Source organism: Excalfactoria chinensis, chromosome 1 (assembly GCF_039878825.1).
Source record: "Excalfactoria chinensis isolate bCotChi1 chromosome 1, bCotChi1.hap2, whole genome shotgun sequence".
Taxonomy (NCBI): Eukaryota; Metazoa; Chordata; class Aves; order Galliformes; family Phasianidae; genus Excalfactoria; species Excalfactoria chinensis.
This window is the reverse complement of record NC_092825.1, coordinates 155,168,445-155,189,927: the sequence shown is the minus strand read 5'-3', so window position 1 is coordinate 155,189,927 and position 21,483 is coordinate 155,168,445. Positions and strand designations below refer to the sequence as shown.

The 21,483-nt window shown below is 45.7% G+C and overlaps 2 protein-coding genes across 4 annotated transcripts in view; one reads left to right on the top strand and one right to left on the bottom strand.

Moving 5' to 3' along the window:
- Positions 1-817, bottom strand: part of NAA16 (N-alpha-acetyltransferase 16, NatA auxiliary subunit) — a 54,348-nt gene extending 53,531 nt beyond the window's left edge. The window contains exon 1 of one of the 2 annotated variants that reach the window (XM_072358123.1): positions 480-817. In XM_072358123.1, coding sequence (XP_072214224.1) covers positions 480-533 — 54 coding nt within the window. In that variant the 5' untranslated portion in view covers positions 534-817. The remainder of the gene's footprint in view (positions 1-479) is intronic. The other variant, XM_072358115.1, reaches the window with a different exon arrangement.
- Positions 313-21,355, top strand: MTRF1 (mitochondrial translation release factor 1). 2 transcript variants are annotated; one of them, XM_072358215.1, is made up of 11 exons: positions 313-441; positions 7,047-7,505; positions 10,842-10,933; positions 11,790-11,871; positions 12,116-12,223; positions 12,315-12,487; positions 13,896-14,013; positions 15,993-16,129; positions 17,384-17,482; positions 17,839-20,008; positions 20,619-21,355. In XM_072358215.1, exons 2-10 carry the CDS (start codon positions 7,070-7,072, stop codon positions 17,956-17,958), a joined length of 1,365 nt encoding a protein of 454 aa, XP_072214316.1. In that variant the 5' UTR covers positions 313-441; positions 7,047-7,069; the 3' UTR covers positions 17,959-20,008; positions 20,619-21,355. The 2 variants fall into 2 exon arrangements, with proteins under 2 accessions (XP_072214316.1, XP_072214310.1); XM_072358209.1 differs by lacking the exon at positions 313-441 and adding an exon at positions 4,517-4,623.
- Positions 21,356-21,483: the final 128 nt, after the last annotated feature.

Sequence of the window (21,483 nt, the reverse complement as noted above, 5' to 3'; positions counted from 1 at the left end):
AAAACAGCCTCACACCCTTTGCATCACGATTCATCAAAGACGCGGACAGCGATTCAGACAGAACGCTGCAGCCCGGCACGCGGAAGTCTAAGGCATTTCGGAGCCGGTTTCCCAGCGGCACTGACCCGGGGCTGACAGCTCTCCGCCTCCGCCGCCCCCCGCGCCAGGGCCGCTGCCGCCCGCTTGCGGCGGGAGGAGCGGGGAGAGACGGCGCGGCGGCGGAGCTGCGGCCGGAGCGCGGCCCGGAGTTGCCGCTGCGGCCGGAGAGCCGCGGAAGCCGGGAAACGGCGGCGGGTCCCTCCCTGCCTCCCGCCCTCCGTCCCCTCCCGGCCGCCACACGGCCTGTTCGACGGCCGCAGACAAAGGGAGGAAGCGGGGACGAGCCGGGACGAGGAGGCGGTGGCAGCCTCCAGACGGCCGCATCCTATCCCCGCTCCGCAGGTAGCCGGCTAAGCGCGGAGGACGCGCCGAGGGCTCACCAGGATCCGCTTGAAGAGGTTGCTCTCCTTGGGCGGCAGCGGCACGGACGGCATGATGCGGGCGGGCGGCCGCGGGGCAGCGCGGCTCGAGGCTGGCGGGGTGGCTGTCGCTGAGAGGAAGGGAAAGGAGGCGGGGGAGTGAAAGGAAAAGGCGATCCCCGACTCGGCGGGGAGACGGCGCGGCTCCGGGCGAGCGGCGGCGGCGACTCTTCAACTCATTGGCCTGCACCGCCCGCCCCGCCGGCTCCCCTCGGGCGCAGCGCGCGAGCGCGGCCCCTCTGCGCAGCTGCCGGGGAGGCCTCGCCGCCCGACTGACGCTGCAAAATGGCGGCCGGGGTCCCCCGCCGCGCATGCGCACCGCCGCCTGGCGCGGGGTGGGGGGCGGGTGGCGCTGTGCTGCTTCCTTCCCGCCCCGCTCTGCCCGCCGTGTGAGGGGATGGATGGGGCTTGGGTTTCTTTTTTGTCGCTTCTTTTTGAGGGCAGCGCTTGTTCGCTCTGTGCTCGCTTCCCCTTCGGCCGCCCCTGAGGCGGAGGGTCCTCGAAACCGCCCCGACGGGGGAGTAGGGGGAGGAAGGGGTGGAAGGGGACTGCCGCCCTCAGAAGGTGTAAAAATAACTGCGGCTCGCTGAAGGCCTGAGTCATGGCTATTTCAAAGCTGGGGGCTGTCGAAAATGGACCTTGTTTTTTTTCCTTTCAAGCTCTTGGCCTTGCCCGGCCGTGCTGAGATACGGCAGAAGATCTCTTTGTCTCTTCACAGCCTCCCCCCTGCTCCTCTGTCCCTCATAACCTGGTGTTGCTGCCCGCTGTCAAGCGGCTGCAGAGCTGGGCTGTGGGTGTGCTGCCAGCCCGGCCTTTGGGATGTCATTTATGGCATTAGCTCTTTGTTCAGTTGCTTATACAAAGCTTCCCAGCACGATCGTGCGTGCTTAGAGCAGTGATTTGTCATGGCAAACCAGCAGCACTAAAACCACACAGCATCGGATGCTTCCTTGGAAGGAAAGCTGGTTAACCTGTCAGAGCTGCAGTCAGTTAAGACTGTGATGGGGAGGGGATAGTGGGATGGAGGGATTAAGCAGCTTCAATTATTCCCTGTGTAATTACTTTTTATGTACGTTAGTTGTGTTTTAAAATAATGGTATTCTTATAATAATACGGTTATCACCTACTTACTTTTTATAAGGGCATGCTGTAGCAACAGGATGAGAGGAAATGGCTTTAAATTGGAAGAGGGCAGATTTAGACTAGATATTAGGAAGACATTCTTTACTGTGAGGGTGATGAGACTCTAGAACAGGTTGCCCAGAGAGGCTGTGGATGCCCCCTCCTGGAAACATTCAAGGCCAGGCTGGATGGGGCTGTGAGCATCCTGGTCTGGAGGAAGGTGTCCCTGCCTATAGCAGGGGGTTGGACCTACATGATCTTAAAGGTCCCTTCCAACTCAAACCCTTCTATGATTTCTACTGCTCAGGTGATGAGTTTAGTGGATGTGCATAGCAAAGCATCATTTTCAAGGTCTGCACCACAGCACTGAATCAGCTCTGACTGTGACTAGTTGGAGCCGTGGCTTCATGAACTCAGATTTTCTGTCCTTGCAGAAGGCTTTATGCCTTCAATTGGTTTCTTATGTAAACAGATGCACCTACAGAATGGGCAGGTAAATACTGTGTTCAGTAGACCTTTGGTCTGAGACAGTAAGGCTGTCCTTTATAGCAAAGGGTCAGTTTCCTGCTAGTCCAAATACTGGAACGAATGCCATCTGAAAGCAGGCGAAACTGCAAATGAGAGGCAGGCATTTGATCTGCATTTCAACATGTGTCTGTATTACAAATCTGTGTTGAAAGCAGCAAGAAAAGGAGAGCAAGTTGGCAGTAAAGAAGCAATTTTAGACTAGCTGAGAGAGACTAAACATAGAAATGAGCACTGGGGGGGGCAGAGGGCTGGTTGAAAGTGAGGTTTGGGAGTACAGTCAAGAAAACTTCTTGTCATTTAATCCCACTGCGCTTGGCCAAACAAAGCGCTTTCTGCAGGCTTTGTTAATAAATAGGGCTGTATTCAAGGCATGTGTGATTCTGTCACCAGTTTTCCCTGCAAATAGAAAGAATTCAGAAGTCTGTCAACAGATTATTTAGGTCAAAAGCGGGAAGCAACATCCAAGCACAACTCTTATGAGGAGCAATTGAGGGAACTAAGATTGTTTGGTCTGGAGAAGAGGAGGCTCAGGGGAGACCTTATCACTCTATAAATACCTGAAGGGAGGTTGTGGTGAGGTGGGGGTTGGCCTCTTCTCCTGTGTAACTAGCAATAGGACTAGAATGAGTGTCCTCAAGTTGTGCCAGGGGAGATTCATGCTGGTTATTAGGGAAAATTGCTTCTCTGAAAGAATGGTTAGGTACTGGAATGAGCTGCCCAGGGAGGTGGTTGAGCCATCATAAATTCCCCTCAAGTACTGGAAGGCCTCAATGAGGTCCCCCCAGAGCCTTCTCTTCTCCAAGCTAAACAAGTCTGGCTCCCTCAGCCTGTTTTCATAAGTGAGGTGCTCCAGCCCTCTGATCATCTTCATGGCCCTCCTCTGGACTTACTCCAACAGTTCCTCATCCTTCTTGTGCTGGGGGCCCCAGGCCTGAGTGCAGTACTCCAGATGGGGCCTCACAAAGGCAGAGTAGATGTGGGCAATCCTCTCCCTCATCCTGCTATCCATCCTTTTGAAATCAAGTTGGCAGCTTAGAGTTGCCAGATTTAAATTTGAAAGCACATCCCCATTGCCATGTCCTATTCCCTGAAGCCTGGGGACCTGCTACTGTCACTTCCCTACTCTGCCTACAGGCGGAGGGGCAGCAGCACCCTGCCCTGAGCACCAGCTGGGCCTCACCAGCTCTGTAGACCAAAGCAAACCATAGGGGAGGTGGAAGCACAGACAGCAATGGGATTTCCCGTCTTTTGTACTCAATTCCCTTATTCCATTTCAAACATCATCCTGAAAATAGAAGGAAATAGTGTTTCCTATTTGCTGTTATTATGAGATATGAGGAATAGGTCCCCTGAGTCCAACCCATGTCCAGTCTGCTGCCTGCTGGGGTGTGCTGAGAATCTGTTAGCCTGTATTTTCACACATAGAGTTAAGTTAAAGAACTGCCAGCAAGGACAGTGAAAACTGAATCGTGATTGCTTTTAATCAGAGGGTTTAATGTAATAACCATTTCTGGCTGCAGTAGGAGCTGATGTGATTTTTCTTGGCCTACCTCCTTCTTTTTCAATCTGTTTTGTAATTTTCATGTTCTTATTAGCTTTTTAGTTGTTCACCCATAGATCACCTTCTTAAGTGTCAGATTGGAGGCTCCTGGGAGAATGCAGAGGACTGTTTGCTGTGGCCTCTATAAATTGGATGGGCTCGGGGATGGCTCCTGGTGTCTATTAGTCTCTACCCTTTGCCTTCTGTCCTGAGGGGCTGAGCAGAGCCAGGAGCAGCCCTGAGAGTGAAACAAGAGGCTGGTTGTCATTTGTATGTTGGTGAGGTTTGGTACAAATCTGCCCATCATCTCATTTTCAGCCTTTTACCTCACCTCGTCAATGTTATATATATATATATACATATATATATCAGGGAGTACAGTTTTTCATCTGAGGTTTGAATACATTTTCCTTCTACGACACATAGGAATAAATTGGCCTTTTGGGTGATTATAAGTATAAAAAAACATTGTTACGTAAAGACTTTTTAGGACATGAATATAATGAGGGGTATAGATAATATTAAACAGATACTGCCTGTTAGGTTAATAATGAGAACGGTTACGTTTAGTAACATCTGAGTGATGTTTGTCTTGTGTAGTATAGCACTAATTCATCTGAAGTATCATTATAGCCAGCCCTGACATGAAGTGGAACTTTGATTTGAGTAAAGTTTTGGAGCTAGTATTTCACGATTTACTTGTAAAGCTGTTAAAGCCACACTTGTAAATCTGTGATCACTGCTCCCAGAGTGACCACATCTGCAGGCTGGAGGAGAGCAGTCAGCTGGAGGGACGGACAGAGGGACGGCCAAGGCAGGCAGCCGCTGAAGCACGCTGGGCGTTGTGTTTGTGAGCAGGCATGCTGGGAGTGCGAGTCTTTCCACTTTACTTCCCGTCTGCAATGGCCTCGTGATGTAAGGCAGGGGCTGACTGGCGCTTCCATTTGGGGAGGGTGAGTTTGTAGGCTCTGTGTGCGGCACTAAGCCCGCTCACTGCCCACTCTGGGATGCAGGGGCTGAGCCAAGCCCAGCCAAGGCAATCATCGGCAGCTGCCTGCCGGCCTCTGGCTCACAGGGCTTCCCTCCAGCTCTCCCAGTAAGCCCTGCACTGGGGAGGGCTGCACGGGGCTCCGTGCATGGCTTTTGCAGGAGGGCTGCTTGGTGTAGCTGAGGTGGGAGGCAGAGGGTTATGCAAAGGGGGCTGAGGACCCATGAGACCTTGAAGGCACCTCCATGAGGCTGCATTACCGAAACTCCTCCCTTATGCATATCTGTCTCAATAGCATCGGTTTCACTGCGTTAACAGTATCCTTGATTACTAGAAGTGATTTTTAAAAGCTTTTAAATCATTTACAGCATCGATAGCTGTCCCTTAACTAGAAATGAGCTGATCTCTATGTTTTTGTAATGAGATGATTGCAGCCGTTGTTTTTACAGACTGGTTTTGATTTTGTGATGTGTTCATGCTGCCCACTGGGTAATTTTGTCACGTTCAGAAAATCACTAAGAACCAGTTTGAGAAGCAGTTAATAGGCAGTCTGCTGGACGTGGCTCTGTAAAAGTGTTATGTGGGCTTCTTTCTGCACAAATACAGGGTGACTGCATCTCTCTGAGGAGGAGGCAACTTTGTTTTGTCCAAATAATAATACAAAGATCAATTTCTAAACCTCTGACTTTCTCAAGGGTTGATGTCGTGCAGTTGCTTGGGTCTTTAGTGAATATTTTACTTCTGAAAGCTCAGGCAGAACTCTACAATGAATTAGTTCTTGTTTGTTCATGCTGTTAGTTCTAACTACAGCAGTATTTCTGTTAACAGTGATTAGTGCTGGGCTGGATGATGACTGGCCAGTTTTGGGCACCTCAGCACAAGAAGGACATGGAGGTACTGGAGCAGGTCCAGAGAAGGGCAACGAGGCTCGTTAAGGGCTTGGAGAATCAGCCCTATGAGGAGAGACTAAGGAAGCTGGGGCTGTTTAGTCTGAGGAAGAGGAGGCTGAGGGGAGACCTTATTGCCGTCTTCCAGTACCTGAAAGGTTCTTACAGTGAGAGTGGGGCAGGTCTCTTCTCACTACTGACTTGTGACAGGACGAGGGGAAATGGCCTCAAGTTGCGCCAGGGCAAGTTTAGGTTGGATATTAGAAAGAACTTCTTTACAGAAAGGGTGGTTAGGTACTGGAATGGGCTCCCCAGGGAGGTGGTTGAATCGCCATCCCTGGATGTGTTTAAGAGCCGTTCGGATGTGGTACTCAGGGATATGATTTAGCAGAGGTTTGTTGTTGTGGTATTGTTTTGTGGTTGTTTTTTAAGAGATAGGCTACTGGTTAGGCTGCGGTTGGACTTGATGATCTTCAAGGTCTTTTCCAACCTGAGTAATTCTGTGATTCTATGATTCTATGGCCGCGCTGATTTGCAGTAAGTAGGGGCAACACCTCTGATATCAGCAGAACTAAATGTTTTGGAGTCAAGTCCAATCTATGTCCCTGAGGAACTAAGCCCGAGAGTGCAGATGATGAGCCTGACTTGTGTATCCTGACTTACTGCTGGTGAAGGAAGTGGAATCCCTCTACTACTTAGTCACTGGAACAATCCATAAGGATTACTGTTGGCTTTCTGTAAATCAAATTCTCCTTAAAGGTGCAGATGGGAGTTTGGTAGCATCTGCCAGCCCTGGGGAATGCGCAGAAGCAGAATAGAGGCCATTCCCTCTCTCTCTAGCTCTTCCAGTCTGTGTAGGCAGTAAAATAGATGTCTGGGCAAGCAAGATGCAATACCTCTGTTTTTACTGTATATTGCTGTTTCAAGACAGTCCTTTGTTTCAGGACACACAGATGAAAGTAAGTAGGATGATGATGTCCACCTGCCAAAGTTGTATCCTGTTATGGTAGTGGGTATGATATTGCGTATACTGCACGTTTTCTACCTTCTTTATATGGAATTTGATGCCTGCACTGTAGATGTGTTTTCTCACAGCAGTGTTTTTGTTTTGCCAGTAAGGCAGGAAATGATCCAGTTTCTCCAGTGAGAAGTGTGGCAAATGAAGCTGTTGTCTGTAAAGCAGCATTTAGAGTAGATCTTTCACAGCATAAACACTGAGGAGGTGAGGGAAAAGATTTTTCCAACCCCCAGCTGGTACAATGTTGCTGATAAGAGCCTCTAGTTTAAACTAAGACTGAAACAAATCAGTCCATAGTGATTCAATTGGTGTTGGTGTGTGTAGTCAAGAGCAGAATTTGGGCTTGATACAGGTAGGATTTTTATTATTATTGTTATTATTTTTAACCAAATGCTTTTCTCTAGTTAGTAAAAGTGCTCCGTGTATCATCTACTTCTAATTTCAGGTGGTGGAAGAATAAGAAACGAGATGAAACCTCCACGAAGTGTCTGGCTTTTCAAGAACCTGCTCTCCAGTTGCTACTGCTATGGTCAGCTTCACAACTCCCCTCTTCCTTCTGTTGCAAAGAAGATAAGTTATGTGATGAGACTGCACAGCTGTGGGTTTTGGAGGCCAGAATCTTTGTTGGACACGGCTAGATTCACTCTGTCATTTCATGGTTGGCTTAGGAAGAAGCATCAGGACTCTCGAGCATTGTGGAAGCATGAGGCTGTGCAGAAGTATCTGGAAACTCTAAGCAGGGAATACCAGCAGGTTAATCATCTGCTAAATGCTGATTCAAAAAATGAATTTGAGCAAAGAAACCTGAGGAGAAGGCGTGCTGATCTATCCCCAGTTGCAACCGCATTTCGAGAAATCAAAGAGGCTGAAAGCGAGCTCCAGGAATTGGAAACTATGTGTAGAGGTAAGGAAAGCACATGTGCTAACTGGTTTTGAAAGAGTGGCATTGCTTGTGATAAACCTCATTGCTCAGCCTTTATGGAGAGCTTTTAAATGAGTTTAACCAGCTCTGGAATGCTCTCTGGTCTTGTCTGTTCCTGTGAGTCTGCATCCATTTAAGGCTTTCTAGATCCAGACGTTTCCTTATTTTTATGCTATCTCTCTTAATACAGGTCTTATTGCAGCCAACTTGGGAAAGCAGGGGCTGTTTGGAACTGTGAGGGCTATGCATCTAGCAGAAATAGTTTGGAAATGTTTGGTTTAGGCTCTTTTTTGGTAGAGCCAAGAGCAGAACAAATTGAAAGATAAACATCAGCAAGTCTTGCTTGTTGAATAGACACAAACTTCAGCCATGCCACTTAAAATGGGATTGCAACTAGCCAGTTTGATGCTTATTAAGCAAGCTATGTGGACTGCCATAATTAGGCCCTGAATTAACAGCTTCCAACACAAACGGCAGCATTTAATACATCTTGGAGGGTATTTGAGAAGTACTACAGGGAAAACTGATGGTTATCCAAAAAGCTGCCGCTTTTCAATACTATGTTGCAGTAAAAGTTGGTGTAAAAAAAAAAGAGCTTGATCCTCTTTTTGCTGCTATTCAGGAAGAAGCCAAGTATGTAGGCAGTAAGAGGACTTGTGGTGCAACGTTTTGAACAGATACACTCACATGTTGTGAGAAGAGTGAGCCACTGTGTTCAGTAGAAAGGGAAAATGTGAGGCATTCTGCTCCACCAAAGCAGACGTTAAGATAAGAAACAGTCGCCTGGAGAAAATGGGACTTACACAGTAAAGGAAGGGGAAAGCAAAGGAAGGGAGAAATGGATCCGGAGCAGTTTAAGAGGAGGAGGATTGAAATTCCTGGTAATTCTGAGAGAAAGAACAAAGGAATGTTGGCACATCACTAAAAGCCACATTGAAATAAAGCTTGTAGAAACGTAGCTTGTAACGTTTTCTACCTGCTTAAGAAAGATAGAAGATACCTGGATCCCTTAGTTTTAGAAATAAATGGGTGTGTTTGTGCTTTAAAAACAGACGTTATAGAAAACACTTTAATTTTACCCCTTTCACTTTTTTCAATGGATCAAGAGGAAAAGAAGTGAAGATGAGAAGGGACAGAAACAACAAATGCTCTTGGGAGATCTGAGAAGTATTAAAATGATGGGAAGCTCATATTTCACCTTGGACTATTTTTTGCCTCAAATAGTTGTTGTGAAGGGTTTCGGTAATTCCTCTTCTCTGTAATACCCAAATTAATGTAAATTCCTATAGGATTGTAATTTTTCAATGCTCAGTGAAGCAGGAAACTACTATTTCCCAGTGGTCACCAGTGATGTGAATCATGAGGCAGGCTGTGTGAATTTATAAAGGTCAGGGAGGAGGAATGGGACACAAGTCATTTGGGCCTCGAGCTTCTCATCATCAGCCCATCCTTCCATCTCTGCTGTCAGAACCTCATCCGATACTTTTTATTCAGCTAAGCAGTAAAGATGCTTTTCAGACCACCTAGAGGCCTTCTTCTATCTTCAGTGCTATCTTTTGGCTGGAGCTGTGACATACTGTTAGGGTTATCTATATAGTTCTTGCCTTAAGAGCAGAGGATACCGGGCTCACATGTTGATCTGCCATATTTCATTTAAAGAAAAATAAAGCCACCCAACCAACCAAAGAGAAACATACATTAGAAACTGCAATATGAAGGAGCTGCCACTATCCTTGTCCAGTGTGTAAGGCTGGTTCAGCATCTCAGCCCGCTCCATTCTCGAGACTTGCTGCTGAGGAGAACATATGAAGGGGTGCTGCCTGTTCTGGCATTTCCCTTTTGACTCCAGCCATCTTTTAACAGTCTGCTTAGTGCACGATCTCATGCTAAGTGATTCGCATCTTGCGTAATTCTAAACCGGAGTCTGTAGAGCAGAAAAGATGTGGAGCTTTTGTTAGCTTTGCTTGAGAATGTTTTCCAGTTCTAAAATGTTGGAGAGCGCAATTGAATGACAGAACTGTAGGACTGATTAGGTTGAAGGAGACTTCTGGAGGTGATTTCGGCTTATGTTCTACTCAAAGCAGGACTGGTTAGAACAGCCTGACTGGGGTCTTGTCCAGCTGAATAGATCCATGAACAGAAATCCTGCAGCCTCCCCAGGCCCATTTCAGTGTCTGACAACCCTTATGGTCGAAATAATACCTAATCTGAATTTCCCATGCTCCATTTTCTGTCTTGTTTTATGACAATATACTTTAAAAAGAGTTTGTCTTGAAGTTTTCAGTATCCTTCTGTGAGTTTATTGTACGCAACAATGAAAACTCCCCTCGGTCTGCTCTTCTTAAGGCTGAACAAACCCAGTTTAATAGAATCATAGAATCATAGAATAGCCTGGGTTGAAAAGGACCTCAAAGATCATCTCGTTTCAACCCCCCTGCCATGGGCAGGGTCACCAAACCAAACCAGGCTGCCCAGAGCCACATCCAGTTTGGTCTTGAATGCCTCCAGGGATGGTTTTCTTGACCTCTCCTCATACTTTCTTTGTTTCAACCCTGGGCTATCTGTGTGGCTCTTAGTTAGACTCACTCCAGTATTTCCATGCCTTTTCTGTACTGGGGAGCTCAAAACTGGACAAATATCGCCTAGGCTGAGCAGATGGGAAGGGAATCTCTTCAAGCAAAGCAAAGAGTTAAAGTGAGGTTGTCCACATCCTGATGGCTGAAGCCATAATTCTCATAGATCATTGATGGCTTGATTAGCAGGAAACAGAAGGTTAGAACCCTCATAATTGTCATTTCCAATGCTCATCCTATTGAGCTGGCTGCAAAGTGCTGCGCAGATAGCTGTTTCTGGGCTAGTCTAAAAATGGAAAGTCTTGTTGCATGAGAAATGGTGGTAAGGAAAACTGAGGCACTCTTTTCTCCAGGCATGTTTTTGACATATTTTGTTAAATCTCAATGTGGTTTTACCTCTGCACTGTCAGTCTCTGTCACGTAACTGTCAGTATACTATAATTGGTGGCAAGTAACTGTCAGGTGGGACTGGTGTCTGTGTGATGCAGACTTGGAGTCATAGCCTAGAGACTGAGAAGTAATATATCTGCAGCTCCTTCCAGCACCTCTGGAAAATGCAGTCATTTAGTTAGCAATACACATCCTGGCTTGAGCTTCTCTTCTTTGATATTTCATGCTGGCAAAATGGAACTGCATGCACTGTAAGCTTTTAAATGCTGTAAAGTGTGTCTTCTGACAGCTGTATTACAATCTGCTGTAAGCTAAGTAAGATTGGCTAACGTCTATTCCTATTGTTGGAATTTAGAGCTAGACAGCAGAGATGAGAAGCAACTTCTAGAGCTTGCCTTAGAAGAGAAGGAAACCCTCGATAAAAAAATCAACACGCTGTGCAGAAAGGTGAGCCTGAGGTAAAAACACACAGCTTCTTAAATAAATGTCAGAGAAAAATGTTCCTCTGTGGTCTTGCCAATAGACTCTGACACTTGCATTTAATGAAACAGAAGGGCAGCTTCTCTGTTTTCCCTGAGAAGACATGGTAGCATTAATTACTGGTAAGCTCCTTACTGACAAATGCATCTTAGTAGCTTATTATTTTAGGCATTTCTGCTTGCTTGCTTGTCCGTCTGGAGATGCTAAGGGGGATGTGAAGCTCTGTGTCTGTTCTACTGAGACCTTGCGTGACGTCCAAGTAACTGCTTGTGGCAGCAGAGCGTGCATTCTTGAAAAGGTTTCTGATTGGAACTTTCAGTATTTCACTTTCTCTCCAACTGGTGGCTCCCCACGAGTGGGAATATTAATTATAGGCAGAGAAGCTGAAAAGGTTTGGTAGGAAGCTCTGTGTTTGGGCTCATTTCTGTGTTGAGATAGAGAAAATAGAACATAGACCCTTGTGAAATGTAAGGTCTGTGTTTGTGTAATAAGTGGCTGGGTGATAGCTGGTAACTTTGTGCTCAAAGGTAGTTGGGGCTGCAATGGGTGGCCTGGCACCTGACGCTGTGGGATCGAATTTTCAGCTAGCTTTCCTGTGGATGCACCAACGTATCCCATTTCCACACCAACTGCACTGAGCTGCAGCAGCCTTTGGACTTGGACAGTTCTTAGTCCTACTTATTAATTTGCCAATAGAAATCCATGGTTGTGGGTGCTCAAGCCATGTGAAGGCTGGCTGTAAACTTCATTAAAAGGAGATACAGTCATGAAAGAGATGGTGACATCCTTTTTTCTTCTTTTTTTTTTCCCCTTCTCTTTTCAGCTTTTCCAGCTTCTTGTGCCAAAGGAGAAGTATGATAAAAGTCACGTTATATTAGAAGTGACAGCTGGCAGAACAACTGGAGGTCAGCAAAATCTCCACAGTAAAGATTACTCCGAACCTTCACCCAACTTTTTAAGGCTCTTACGGGTTATTCTTAATGCATTTTTACACTTCCGTGGCATAAAGCCATACTTCCTTAATCTGTATTATTTATTATTGGCATTAATCTGTTTTATGAGCACGAATACAGTTGCAGTTAAATCTTCAAACCCGCGGCTGCCGTTTTGCAAACTGCTATTTATGTTGTAGCGCTTTTATATTTATAGGTGACATCTGCCAACAGTTCACTAAAGAAATGTTTGAGATGTACCAGAACTACGCAGACTATAAATGCTGGACCTTTGACATTCTGAACTACGTGCCGGCTGAGATAGGTACAACAGTCCCCCAGACGTTCCATCCAGACAGCTACATTTAATGCTGTGTTTCTGTGCTGTACTTGCCACGCATTGTTTGTCTCTGTAGGTGGGTTGCATCATGCAGCTGCTCATATTTCAGGAGATGATGTCTACAGGCATCTGAAATATGAAGGAGGGACTCATCGAGTCCAGCGAATCCCTGAGACCGGACTGTCATCGAGAATGCAGCGTATTCATACGGGGACAATGTCAGTTATTGTGCTCCCTCAGCCAGAGGAGGTAACTATCTGTTAATCAGAGCAGCAGGGAAGTGTGGAGCTGGCACTGGATTAGGCGATATTTAAAACCATGGTACTCTTAGGGGATTTTATTGAAACCCAAGTGCTTTGAGCAAGTCCCAGCAAGTAAACCACAGGCCCTGTGGTTCTGGAAGGCAGCAGGCTTTGGCTCTGTACCTTATGTTTTTATATGGGTTATCAGAAGAAACTTTACAGAACGTTTGCTGCTGACTGAAAGGACGAGTACATCGGTGGTCATGGAACACAATGAGTGTTCCAGCCCCAGTGTCTGCACAACTGGAGCAAGCCAGTTTTAAATTAAGTCATGTATTAAGATGGGGAATATATCCAAGAAAATATTCAGCGTTGCCTAGGAAGGTGATTCAGCAAGTCCTTTGCTACTTTTTTGTTCATTTAAATTGTTGGTGTTCAATCAAGGACAGTATGCTTTGCATTTGAATGAGCACGTTGGTTGGTCTTTCTGAGGTTTCTCTGGTACCACCAAATCTCACTTAAACTAGCAATTTATGCAAAGAATAACCAAAACTGGGTCTTGTAGGCTTTCTCTGCAAATTCTCCTGCTTCCTCGCAACATTGGTCAGATCTGAATGTTCCTTTCCTATCCACTGAGCTCAAACTTGGTCCACATCATCATGGACTCTTATCCTTAGCAGGATCAGGATACACCTAATGTTTCCCCAGGTAGATGTTTTTAATCACTGTTGCAAAAATCCCTCAGGCTTGACTCCTGGAACTCTGCTGTTAGCTGCTGATTTTAGTTAGCTTCCCATGCAGACGTACCTTGTTTTCTGAGGGATCTGGAGCATGAGCAGGTTCAGATGAGGGCCACAAAGATGGTCAGAGGGATGGAGCACTTCTCCTATGGGGACAGGCTGAGAGAGCTGGGGCTGTTCAGCTTCAAGAAGAGAAGGCTGTGAGGAGGTCTTATAGTGCCCTTCCAGAAGCTGAAGGAAAGTTAGGGAGGGACTTTTTATAAGGACATGTAGCAACAGGATGAGGGGAAATGGTTTTAGATTGGAAGAGGGCAGATTTAGACTAGATATTAGGAAGACATTCCTTACTGTGAGGGTTGGTGAGACACTGGAACAGGTCGCCCAGAGAGGCTGTGGCTACCCTTTCTCTGGAAGCATTCAAGGCCAGGCTGGATGGGGCTGTGAGCAACCTGGTCTAGAGGGAGGTGTCCCTGCCTATAGCAGGGGGTTGGAACCAGGTGATCTTAAAGGTCCCTTCCAACCCAAACCATTCTGTGATTCTATGATAATGATTGTAGCTGGTACTTCGGTACAGTTGTAAATCAGTAGGTTTTTAATAAGTGATTTCTTTATCACTAAGGAGGCATTCAAAATATTTTAGGAAGAGCAGAAAGTAGTATTTTTCTTTGATTCCAGGTTGATATTAAAGTGGATCCCAAAGAGCTGCGTATAGACACATTCCGGGCCAAAGGAGCAGGAGGGCAACACGTCAATAAAACTGATAGTGCTGTGAGGATTGTACATCTCCCCACAGGTGAGTCTGGCTGTGGTTGGTACTTCTAAGTGCTCTAAATCTGTATTCTAGAATGAAAGCTCATAACTCTGTAAGTCTGCAGGGTTATGCCATGTACCAAGAAGTCAGTAGCCCCTTTTTCTTCTGTCACCTTCTAACAAAGCAATGTGTGAGAAGAAGAACTTTAGTAGTGGTACGATGACCAACATGCTGCTATTATACTTAGTGAAAACATTGTCTTTGAAGGATGAAAGAATAAAGGGAGAGTGACAGGGATGGGATGGAGGATGTAAACAATATGTGCTGACTGATTCAGGAGTAACGGCCATTGGCAGTTAAGGGTTCACTTTGCCTAGTTGCACCAGGCAGAAAGAGGAGCTAGAAGATTCCCATTTAGTACTAGATAATGCTATCCAAAGTTAAGTAGGAAAGAAAACATGTGCTGATGGGAAGTTAATATAGGTACTGATCCACTCTGCCTTTCTTAGGATTTACTTGTACTTCAGTGGGCCTGTATCTGTCCAACTGTAGGGTTGTACAATCAATAGGTAAACAGAGGTTTAAACAGATGTTTTGTTATGAAAGATTATCATGATGGAAAGACAATCTATAGTAAATGGAAAATGCTCACCGCTGTTGAAAGCTCGCAGTAAACTTCACAAAGGAGTGATCTCCAGAGAAAGAGATCAGTCCTCAGTGGTAGTCAGCCCTTAAATAGGTATTTATCTAGGAGGGGTCGAGCCTGGCTGAATTACCTTCACCTGTGCTCCTGCAGCTGACTCATTGCTTGCCTCAGGGGGTCCAGGCTGTGATCAACAGTTTCCCATACACCAACCTGAAAAAAGCTGCTTTGGCCTTTTTGTTCTGGAAATCAGACAGGAAGTAAAAACAAATTGTATTTTGTTTGTGACCTTTTTATTTTATTATGTTATTTATAATTCAGTTTAAGACTCTCTAGTATGGCTCTGATGCTCTCCTCTTCCAGAATAAAGAACTTTCCAGTAAGGAACTCCCTTCCCTGTCTTCGGCATTGGTGAGGCCTCACTTCAAGTACTGTGTTCAGTTTTGAATACTTCAGTACAGAAGGGACATGGAGGTGCTGGAGCAGGTCCAAAGAATGGCAACGAGGCTTGTGAAGGGCTTGGAGAATATGCCCTATGAGGAGAGGCTGAGGGAGCTGGGGCTGTTTAGTCTGAGGAAGAGGAGGCTGAGGGGAGACCTTATTGCTCTGTCTTCCAGTATCTGAACGGTGCTTACAGTGAGAGCGGGGTTGGTCTCTTCTCACTGGTGACAGGTGACAGGATGAGGGGAAATGGCCTCAAGTTGTACCAGTTTAAGTTTAGGTTGGGTACCAGGAAAAATGTCTTTACAGAGAGGGCTGTTAAGCTCTGGAATAGACTCCCCAGGGAGGTGGTTGAGTCACCATCCCTGGATGTGTTTAAAAATCATCTGGATGTGGTGCTCAGGGACATGATTTAGCGGAAAGCTGTTAGAGTTGGGGTAGTATGGTTAGGTTGTGGTTGGACTCGATGATCTTTAAGATCTTTTCCAACCTGAGTGATTCTATGATTCCAGTTTCCAAGAGCTTGTGTAGATGAAGGCGTTCAAAACCCACATAACATTATTTTAAACATGCTCTTGTAGATTCAGCAACTTCAGTTTTAACATGTGGCAGCTACCTGGAATAAACCTGTTCTCTGGAGGCAGTGTCCAGAGAACGATAATTCCAATGAGAACTGTTTGCTTTGTGGGATCTCACAGTATCCCCAGCTTTTCTGTAGCACCGAACAAAGCTCCTGGTACAGCTGTGAGGAGTTTAAAAACATAATAATGGTTTGAGGCATTCTGTTAAAATGACTTCTATCCTGCAGCTGAAAGACCCTAAAAATGAGCACTCCTAGAAGGTGTCATTTGCCTAATGTGTTTGAATTGATTTAGCTTATTTGTTCTGTGTCTGAATGGGCTTTTAACTCTGCTCCCTCTGACATTCTACTGTGAAGGGGTGGTAGTTGAGTGCCAGCAGGAGCGATCGCAGCAGATGAACAAGGAAATGGCTCTGCGGACACTGAGAGCTAAGCTGTACCAGCAGATCATTGAAAAACAACTGAGTCAAGAGCAGAGCGCCAGGAAACTGCAGGTGAGAAAACATGATAGATGAACTTGGGAAGGGTGCTTTGTTGTAGGTGTGCTTCTCTGAATGACCGTGACAGCGTGTGAGTGTCCGTGTCTAATAAAGTGTGCTTGCAGAGAAGAAGCCTGGGTGTCAAGATGCTAACTCTGCTTTGAAACTGCACATCTGTTGTCTGCTTATCCCAGTTCAGCCCTAGCCTAGAATTTTCAGGTAATGAAAGAGCCACAGACTGTGGGTGGAAAGAAGAGAATCATAAGAATATAGCTGAAGTTACCCAAAAGGCGGTACGCAGCACCCAATGTTGTGTTACACAGTTAAAGAAGCTGCCAAAATTCAGATCATAAGTTCTTGGGGTTGTATTTTAGGCTGTTTCTAAAACACGGTGTTTGACAAGATGGTGAGCTTCTGGGAGAAACAAGCACACAAAGGAGCCTGCCCTTTCACAGCTCTGTGCGGTGTGTTTGCTGTGGGTGAGGTAACTTCCAAATGTGAGCTGCCTCAAGTTATGCTGCAGGCTGTGCTTTCCTCTTAAGTGTGCCAACATTCTGTTCCCATTCTTTGAGTATTTTGCTGTTTGCAGTGCAAACTTCAATAGCGATCAACAAGAATAAAAACTCTTTGCAATAACAGAACTCTTCAGCGTCCCACCGTTTCCAGCTTAGCTATTGAATTGCTCACCTCAGGCTGTGTGTCAGTGTGTTGTTCCTGCAGATTATTAACTCGGTCGCTGTAATCAGTGAGCCATTTATCTGCTGTTAATAAGTTTAACTCAAGAGTTCTCAAGGCTGCATAAAGGACTTCGGATCTACATTTATGTTAATGCTATAGAAAATCACGCTAAGGTAAATTACCTTTTGTAGTGACTCGGAATATATAAAATCCCTTCTTTTGAAATACAAATGTGAGCGCAGGTGGAATTTGAAAGAAGAAAGCAGCTCGTACAAGTAGACACTCATTTCTCTAGGTAGTTGTGCAAGAAAACTACATTTGGAGTTGAGTATGAAAACTTTTTGAACTGATTGCACTGCTCCACTTTACCACCAGAGGACTCCTCCGTGTCTGCTCGATTTAGTCTGCACTCATTTCTGATGGCCAGATGTCAGCAAACTGCTTTGCCACCTTTCTGTAAGCAGACATCGATTGTGCTGCTTCTGTTATGAATGGTTCCCACTCACTGCCTTTTGTGGGAATGCCTTCTGCCTTCCGTGGCTTTTGGGACTGACATCATTCTTTTTCTGTTTCTTTGGTGCTTTGCTACAGTTGGGAACGAGAGCCCAGGCAGAGAGAATTCGTACTTACAACTTCACCCAGGACAGAGTCACTGACCACAGGATCTCGTATGATGCACGCAATATCAAGGTAAGGGTTTCTTATGAGGGTTTTAAGACTTGGGTACTTACCTGTGCCACTTAAAGCAAAACGTAACCTTGTGAAAATGGTTTAAAATATATGGGGAAATCAAATGGCTATTTACGCCCTAATAGGGCACAACTGATTCAAGAAGCCTACACTTCTCTGCCTTTCTTCAGGAAATAATGAGCTGACCTGCTCATGTCACATAAGTTCTGCGTATCTTTCTCCAGCTATATGAATGAATGATGCTCAATGTGTTGTCCTCCTTAGTGAGCTCTGTGAGAACTCCTCAGTAGTCACCTCTGCGGGACAGTACTGAGGTATGCTCTGTAACGCTTTGGTCTGCTGTTATTTTCTCATAGGAAATTCTGAGTGGGAAAGAAGAACTGGATAAGCTAATAAACAGGCTGCTGGAGTTTGCGGAGATGGAGGCTATCACAGAGTATCTAGAAAACCTGCAGTCTGTAGGAGGAGAAGGCTGATGAAGACCTTGTGTGGAGCTAAAGAAGAACTGGGTTTGTAACTAAATAAAACGGAAACACTCATTGGATGACAGATTGATCCAAATCTACGCCTCTGTTTTTCAATGTGTGCTATTGCTCTTTTCGTGCTTTGGCACAAATGAACTCTATGGGTTGAATTTAATAGATCTCTCCTAGCAGAGAAGAAGAGGCACTGATTACTGTGTGCACGCACCTTCTGTCTTGGCAGCAGGGCTTTTTGAAGCCAGTTCTTCTCTCGCCCGTTTTGCAGCTGGACAGATATAGATCAGGGTGATGGAGAAGAAGAAATACCACACACTGCACATTTTGCTCTGGAGGTAGGAGATGTCCAGCCCAGGCTGGATGTGGCTCTGGGCAGCCTGGTCTGGTGGTTGGCAACCCTGCACATAGCAGGGGGTTGAAACTCCGTGATCATTGTGGTCCTTTTCAACCCAGGCCATTCTGTGATTCTGTGTGCCTATCCAGGTGAAAGAACCTAAGCTCCCCTTACATAGTTTAGAATCTGACCTTGTCAATAGTACTTATCTGTACCGTATTAATCCACCAATTGAGTGAATTTCCTAAATGGAGTCCTTTCAAAAATCGCTCCATATTTTGATGCTTCATTTTGTTACAGGACATGTACAAAGTCAAAGCTACTTTGACAAGGGGTAGCCGTGCCCATCAGTGCTCTTGCAGGCGCATTCTTGGGTCAGCTGAAGGTGGATGTGGACCGCATGCCGTGCTGGGTGCAAAAGTGCTTGCTATGGAGTCAAATGAAGATGACAACACTTTGGAAGGAGTTTGGCGGTGATAACGGGCAGCTTCCTGCTTCTTGACAGAAAGTGAGTTCACACTGCAGATGTATTTTAGTAAATAAGGTGCGTCTGGAATTCAGCTTCTGCCTTGATGTCTTTGGGAATGTGTGCCTGGCTCTGTGGGCAAACCAGGCGTCTGTAGAGAGCTCAGCTTTATCAGGGCCTGCATTCACGTTTTCCCTTTAGCACGCATTGTACAATGTGCTCACACACACTGGTGCGTGGGCAGGCAGCAGCAGACGTGCTCACTTCTTAAACTCACCCAAAATGACACAAGTGTGGCACTGAACCAGGCTGGCTGCTGGATCAACGCATCCCTTTTTTACCCCACTCTTCCCAAAGTGTGCTTTTCAATGGCTCTGCACTCTTTTGGATGTAAAGAGTCCATTCATTGTTACGACTTAAATTGCACTTAAGTCAACCACAGTATTTGCGCATCCATTTTGTAATCAAGAATGATACAAGACTGAAAAGATATCTATTATTTTATGAAAAAAAAACAACATTTCCTATACTGAATCTCCTATATTTTATAGTTTTAATACTGTGTATATGGTGTCTTTAGATACTTTAAGACAGATGGTATTTGTACCTGTAAGAAAACAGGAAAACGACTCAGTTTCTCAATTACGGAATTATTTTCCAATTTCTGTGTTTTTGCCCAATCTTAACAAGTTTTGTTTGCAAATTTTTGACATGCCTCCAATGCTTTCAATCACAAAATCTTCTTTCATTTGTAGCTCTACAAATGGAGAGTAAACTAATTATCGTATGCCTTAAGAGTCATTTGCATGTTTGCACGTTGGCTGCCTGCAGGTATATACACACCTCAGCTCTCAGCTCCGCAGCACTATCAGACCAGTAATAACAAACATAATAAGCCTGCTGGGGGCTGCAAACTCTGTGTACGTGCCTTCATTGCACCTTTTTTTGGCCTTGGTCCACTCCTTACTTCCAAGGAGGTATTTGAGTAGGCTCTGTCCCACAGGAGCGTTCCTCTCCAGAGATGATCCTCCTGCCTGCAGCCAAGGCGGTAGTTTTGCTGTAGTGTTATTGTTTTTTCAAGGTAAGATCCTTAAGGCAAGGACTTAACTTAAATGTCTTGTCTTGGACACCTATAAAACTTCCTTACCTTTTATGAAGTGGTTGTCAAAATGTCAAGGAGAAAGAAGTTTTCAAATGAGAAAGATAGTAGTTGGCACCTACCCAACCCTTGGAATTCTATCTTGGCTGTCGTTTTCCAAGACCTAGCTGCAGTGGAGGTACCCGAGACCTCTACATAAATAGCATCATCTTTTTAATCTGGCCACTAAACCCAGCTTGTGTCACACGACAGAAGATGGATCAGAACACACATATAAAGTGTGTCTGCTGCCCGGGTTGGGATACCCAGTGGGTCAGCCAAAAATGCTTCTTGTGATGAGAGGTCATCCCCATGGGCTGTGGCTTGGTAAAACCTCCACTTCACCACTCAGATCCTCCCTCTTCCTGGTACCTGTGCTATCTATCTATCCAGGGTTTTCCTCTCGGTGTTAGAATGATGGTGCTCCCTTTCATAGCCAAGAGTTGACTCTAATTCAGCTGAAAGGCAGGGCTGTTGGACTGTGATGTCGTCTACATAGGTATGAGTACTTACAGTGCTCTGCTGAATTACACGTACATTTTATCTATATCAATACTATTTATCACAATTTTTGAATAAACAAAGCATGAACTGTAACAAAATATTCATAGAAACAGAAAACAGCTTAGATTTAAAGGGGCCTCCAAGCCCAGCCAGCTCCAGCCCTGTGCTGTGGGCAGTGCCACGCACCAGATGCAGCTGCCCATGGCCCCATCCAGCCTGGCCTTCAATGCCTTCAGGAATGGAGGAAAGGTAACGCATGTGATGGTGGAAAGATGGATTCTTACCTTCTATATGTAAATAGACGAGCACTGCTGTCTTATCTTGATTACTTTCAGTGAATCGCCAGTGGAATGCAGAAGGAAATGTAGCAGAGATACTGGCCCTGCAGATGGGTGTATTCCTATGATGCAGTGAGCTGTTCACTATCACTGAGCCCCATCCCTGGATGCCCCATCCCTGGAGGCACTTGAGGCCAGGCTGGATGTGGCTCTGGGCAGCCTGGTCTGGTGGTTGGCAACCCTGCACATAGCAGGGGGGTTGAAACTGGATGAAAATTGTGGTCCTTTTCAACCCAGGCCGTTCTGTGATTCTGCCCCAACCCTGTAGCATTGCCTGGCATTGTTGCTGTGGTCAATGTGCAGGACCCAGCACTTGGTCTTGTTGAACTTCATCCCATTGGTAGCAACCCAGCAACCCAGCCTGTCCACTTTCCTCTGCAGAGCCTTCCTGCCCCTGAGCAGATTGACAGTTCCTCCCAGCTTGGTGTTATCTGCAAACTTACTGAGGGTGCACTCAATGCCTGTGTCCATGTCTTCTATAAGATACAGAACGGGACAGGCCCCAGTACTGACCAATAAATGTTAGGTTGTCCTAAAACACCTCGAATACTTGAGCAACAGCAATAACAGATCATTTCAATAAAAGCTTTATTTGGTATTTCTGTATTAACTCCACTTCAAAGACTCATAGTATTTTGTCATTGCAATAGAGAATTCTATATAGAGAACAGCTGGTGACACAAAAGAAAATGATGGCTTTGAACAACTCCGTGTTCCACACTGCACCCCTTCTGTAAAACAA

Excerpts from the sequence above, each read along its gene's own strand:
- MTRF1 (XM_072358215.1), top strand. The coding sequence starts at position 7,070 with ATGAAACCTCCACGAAGTGTCTGGCTTTTCAAGAACCTGCTCTCCAGT. Across the intron at positions 12,488-13,895 it reads TGCTCCCTCAGCCAGAGGAG|GTTGATATTAAAGTGGATCC; the intron begins GTAACTATCTGT and ends CTTTGATTCCAG. Across the intron at positions 14,014-15,992 it reads GATTGTACATCTCCCCACAG|GGGTGGTAGTTGAGTGCCAG; the intron begins GTGAGTCTGGCT and ends TCTACTGTGAAG.